General features: G+C 34.7%; 1 protein-coding gene across 1 annotated transcript; it reads right to left on the bottom strand.

The window, feature by feature from the left end:
- Positions 1-2,065: 2,065 nt before the first annotated feature.
- On the bottom strand, positions 2,066-5,435 carry LOC145139472 (DNA replication licensing factor MCM6-like). The gene is made up of 14 exons (XM_079073286.1): positions 5,398-5,435; positions 5,106-5,304; positions 4,955-5,032; positions 4,640-4,869; positions 4,454-4,568; positions 4,281-4,355; positions 4,040-4,180; positions 3,758-3,961; positions 3,503-3,664; positions 3,224-3,279; positions 2,924-3,018; positions 2,674-2,796; positions 2,389-2,519; positions 2,066-2,295 (listed from the first exon to the last, which is right to left on the bottom strand). The coding sequence occupies exons 1-14, from the start codon at positions 5,433-5,435 to the stop codon at positions 2,173-2,175; spliced, it is 1,770 nt and encodes a 589-aa protein (XP_078929412.1). The 3' UTR covers positions 2,066-2,172.
- Positions 5,436-5,675: the final 240 nt, after the last annotated feature.

Genomic DNA, 5,675 nt, shown 5'->3' with positions numbered 1-5,675 from the left:
GTAAAGATCACCCTTCAAAGTGAAGTATAAAAGTTAAAAGAGTTATGATCTACATCTTTGTAAAGAAACGAAAAAGGTGTGTGAATTTACATGCGTGTCACCAGCCCTAGCCTGTTCAACAATGTCATGGCGAAGAATGACATCTAATGATTTAGGAAGGGATCCTGTAGGTATTTCTTTTGATGTTTCCTGCATCCTGACCCTCTGCCAATCTGCAAATTTACTTTCTTGTCGAAGAAGTGCCCAGTTTCCTTTCTTTGAGCACATAGCATTAATACATATCATGGGCTCAGTGTATTTATACTGTTGCTCAACATTTTTGATGATGGTTCCACAATCCAAGCACTTGAAAGTTCCCTGAAGGAGGTATGGTCTAACCTCACTAGTACGAATCACCACTCCTGTAACTGATACTAGTCTGCCTATCTCCGATGTGCTCAGTTCCCTCGATCTTTATATATTAAAAATTGAAATCTTCAAACAAATGGTGGAAAAAGTAGTAGTGAATTGATAATAGTAGAAGAAAATATACCTTTTTATGACAGGTAAATTATAAAAGGCAATGTTGATATCCTTATTTGGGTTGTCGTGAGTTATGAAGGTGGGTTTCTGACCCATTACAAACCTCTTACATGCGTTCTGACCTATTATATTAGTCTTGCGATAAATTTTAGTAAAATTTTACTAGAAACATGAAAGTGTACCTCAAATATTCATCAGAAATGGCTTTCTGCAGAACATCGTTGAACCGCATAACATGAGAGAAATCGATGAACATGGTGCTGGACTCGTTTGGTCTCATTGCTTCGATTTCCGATTCATAGAAAGGTTCCCACGAATTGACATCTAATCTAAAACTGTAACGATAATAAAATAAAATAAAATAAAAAAGGACCAAAACTTGTCAAATAACATGAATTGCATCAATTTGTTTTGGATCTACACGAAAAACCTGATGCGGTACCTCTTAAGAAACTCCAAGAAGATATTATCGACCTTAGCTGCTTTCTCGTCGGTGAAATATGCGCCGCCGAAAGAATCCATATTGTTGCCTAGCTACTGCCTTCCTCAAGTTTTTTTTTTTTTTTTTTTTTGCAGAACTGTGGAAGTGAATTCGTTGATCGGGAAGTAGATGAATGAATGAGTGTATGCACTTTTTGGGGGGAAAATAAGGAGTGCATGTTAGGGTTTCCCGCCACATCTCGCGGGCTGGGCCGCCATGACCCGATGCTCCGAATTCCGACCCAAGTCGATATTAAAATAAATCGATGTAAAAGATGTTCTATTCACTGCAAATTTAGGTAACTAAAAAATGGTCAATGTATATGAAATCAAATAAGAGTGTTTATAATATATAAAAAATAACTTACGCTTTTAAAATAATAATTTTTCTCATCAACTATTTATGAAAGTAGAGAAGTATATGAAGCAGAAGCCCAATCTATTTTGCACGTTTTAAAGGTAATTAAAGTTTTGAAATTATTTTTATTTGATGGCTTAACTTTTTGTAGGTTTTAAAGGTCATTAAATTTATTAAGTTTTAATAAAGTTGATATTACGGACAATAATAACAGGTTTTTATTTTTTATTTTTTTCTTATTTAAGGTTGTTAGAAAAAAATTATATCAGCACCTCTTTTGCGTTTTCATTCCTACTTTTTCTTATTTCCATTTTGAGTCCTCGGTTGGTTTGTTTGACTTTCAATTTATAGTTTTTGGCAATTTAAGTCCCTCTGCTAATTTTCTATTGTTATCATTCTCATACTTTATAAGCAACTGAAGCTAATTTTCTATTGTTATCATTCTCATACTTTATAAGCAACTGAAGCTGCTTGAGATACATGATGAATAATAAGAATTTATTTATGATACCTTTCATATAAGAATCAAGAAACTATCCAAATCGGTATATTAATTGTTTACACTAATAGTTATTTATTATAGTGAATGATGATAAATTAGTGGTGAAGGATATATATATATATATATATATATATATATATATATATATATATATATATATATATATATATATATATATATATATATATTGTGGCCAAAGAAAATAAATTAAAACTTTGTACTAAAACAACCATTTGGAGGATATATCCATAGAAATCAAGACTTTTAATCAATTGAACAACATTTGAAAGCAAAGCATGTTAAATGCATTTTAATGAATAACATAGTTAGGTGCCACAGCAAGAATCCTGTTGTTTCGAGAAGAACGTACTCCATCATCCCCTTGTGCCTCGTCATCTACCACTATCAGATGCCCCTCCCTTCTCACCAAACTCTGCATCAATATATACCCAAACAAACATTCTTTTCAGATTTTTTTTATGATGAACTAACTACAACACTGTAGTTTTAGAAAGGATTTGATTACCTCTATGATAGCTTTAATCTTGGTGACTTCAGCCTTTGCCTCTTCCATGGAGCTGTAGTTGTTCTTCTCATTCTGTTGACCCACATACCACTGTATCAGATCCCTTTGCCTCATTCCAGCTAACCCACTCCCTGAAATCAAGAAATCAACCAACATGTGTATATTTAAGAGGTTTTCATATTGTAGTTTTGAAAATTACATGGAGGTGAAAGAAGAAAGTAGAATTGTATAACAGAATGAAGGTGTGTTACTGTTATGTTAATATGATGCAAAAAGAAAAGATACCATCTTGCATAACAGTTTCCTCATGTTGTCTAAGACGCATGACAAGGGCTTGAGTCACTCTCTGAAAGTATTCATCTGTTATCACAAGTTTCTTCCCTTCCTGTTCCTGCCCTTGTCCATTTTCTGCACAAACACAAACACAAATTAAATAAATAAAGAAAATTTCAATTACAGTTGTTAATTTCTATCCAAGATCCAAATAACATTTCTAGTTTCTATCCATCTTCTCCAGAGCAAAATAAATAGCAACCTGGTTGCTCGTTATTGGCATCTGCTGTCTGTGGTTCAACATCACCATCTCCATCTTCTTGGAACTCGGTCAAATCAATCTCAGTTGACTCCACACTGCAGGTTCCTCCAATACATAGTAATTAGTGATACAATCAATAAATAAACACAAATGGTCCCTATGGTTTGGGGTAATTTGCACCTTCGGTCCCTAACTTATATTTTTTTAACTCTTGTTTTTGTTACGCGCTTGGTCCCTGTCTTAACCTAAAAAGACTATTATTTAAATAGGGAAAAATAATTACTCATAAATAAAACATGCCTGATTACTGAAGTTTTTAGAAGTCTTGTTGCTAACTTAACATGGCGAGGGTGAACCTGAAACAGAATACACACACAATTTGGAGCAAACTTAGCACACAAGTCACAATAAAAATTGCAACTTTTAGTAACACTTAAAAAGATGAAACAAGAAAAGACGAGAATGCCCCTCATCATTAAAAAGATGCAATCTTTAGTAACACTTAAAAAGGTGTTTGTTTGCTACTTGTGGTATTTATTTGTTATGCAAAGACCAAGATATGTAAAAAAAATTGTTTACCTCATCATCGAGGTGACACCTGGCAATTGCCTCTGAAAGTCTGATTAGAGCCTCCAACTGTCTAACTGTCATGCGATATGCAACTCTACTTCCTGGAGCTGTATCACCTCTACGAAGAGCAACATAAGAATCAACCAAAACTTTTCTTGCTTCTACACTTAGCTGCATTAATAAAATTCACAACATTTTATTAGTAAACAAACAAACAAACAAAAAAAAAAAAAAAAAAAAAAAAAAAAAAAAAAAGACACGGACCTTTGGCTTTTTAGACTTGGCAACTTGAATGTAACGCTTGAGCTGTGCAGTGGTGAAGGCAGGAGCAACAGCATTTTCACGCTTTTGATGAACTCTGACAATGTGAGAGGCGATATGGAAATCTGTTGTGTCATCAGGATCATCAATCATCACATACACCAGGTCAAATCTTGAAAGAATGGCTGGAGGAAGCGCAACATTATACTGCAACATTCTTAAATCTTAATTCAAATTACAGATAGATTCTACCATTATAATTAATTGGATTAGTAAATTTCTGACCTTCAAGGGTTTAGATTTATCATAGCGGCCTCCTGTGGGATTGGCAGCAGCCAAAATTGATGTTCTTGCGTTCAATGTTGCTTGTATTCCTGCTTTTGTGATACTAATTGTTTGTTGTTCCATAGCTTCATGTATTGCAACCTTTTTGATATCAGAATCAGATGGATTAGGAGGTATTATTATTGCATAATAGCAAAAAAAAGAAAATAACATACATTCGTGATGAGTATGAGTACCTTACCTGATCTCTTATATCCATTTTGTCAAATTCGTCAATGCAACAGACACCATTGTCAGCAAGCATCAGTGCACCAGCCTGATAGATAACACAACACATAAACAAGAATTAAAGTGGTGTTTGGAATTTGAAAAAATTGGAATGTTTCAGTATTTAATTTACATATTTTTACATACCTCAATACAAAACTCTCCGGTCTCTGGTTCTTTTGCAACAGTGGCTGTCAATCCAGCAGCAGATGAAGATTTCCCGGATGTGTAAACAGATCTTGAAACTAAGGTTGTTGTGTATCTACAAAAAAAAAAAATTTGTGAAACATTGTATAAAAGAGGATTTAAATATAAATAGATAGAGATGCTTACTTGAGAAACTGAGATTTAGCACAACTAGGATCTCCAACAATACAAACATTGATGTCCCCCCTGAGATTGATCCCTTCATGGGTGAACTTATGAACTCCACCCAAAAGCATAAGCAGAATTGCTCGCTTGATGTCTTGATGTCCAAAAACAGTAGGTGCCATACTATCAACAAGTTTGTTGAAAAAATCAGGGGTATTTCTCATTTCTTTAACCTCAGCTACCTCCTCCGCCTACAATAACAATAAAAAAAATTAAAAACTTAAATTATATATAACTTTAGAGAATTAATTATATATGATGGGTCAATAACCTAACCGTGAATTGTAGATTGTCTTCATCCTCAGCATCCCTCTTCCTATTTCGTATGTCAGCATCTCTTCTCCCATCACAAATCTGAACAAAGAATCAATGTTATAGACTATCCCCACAAAAACAATTGATCGCAATATGATCAAAAATGAAAAACCTGCACTGAATTGGCAATAAAGGCAAGGCGATAAGAAAGGTCTCTAACGCCCAAAGCCCTCAGGCCTTTAACACCTTCTTGAACAGTGCCAGTGGTATCGCGTTTACTACCACCATCTCTACGAACTTCAGCTCTTTCTCCAGGAGCTGCCAATGCGAAAATGTCAGGTATCACAACCACAGTGCCAGTAAAGATCACCCTGCAAAGTGAAGTGAAGTATAAAAGTTAAAAGAGTTATGTTCTAGTTCTACATCTTTGTAAAGAAACAAAAAAGGTGTGTGAGTGAATTTACATACGTGTCACCAGCCCTAGCCTGTTCAACAATGTCATGGCGAAGAATGACATCTAATGATCTAGGAAGGGATCCTGCAGGTATTTCTTTTGATGTTTCCTGCATCCTGACTCTCTGCCAATCTGCAAATTTACTTTCTTGTCGGAGAAGTGCCCATTTTCCTTTCTTTGAGCACATTGCATTAATGCATATCATGGGCTCAGTGTATTTATACTGTTGCTCAACGTTTTTGATGATGGTTCCACAATCCAAGCACTTGAAAGTTCCCTGAAGGAGTT

Source organism: Lactuca virosa, chromosome 9 (assembly GCF_052849685.1).
Source record: "Lactuca virosa cultivar CGN04683 chromosome 9, Lactuca_virosa_CGN04683_v6, whole genome shotgun sequence".
Classification (NCBI taxonomy): domain Eukaryota; kingdom Viridiplantae; phylum Streptophyta; class Magnoliopsida; order Asterales; family Asteraceae; genus Lactuca; species Lactuca virosa.
This window is presented reverse-complemented; position numbering and strand designations above follow the sequence as displayed.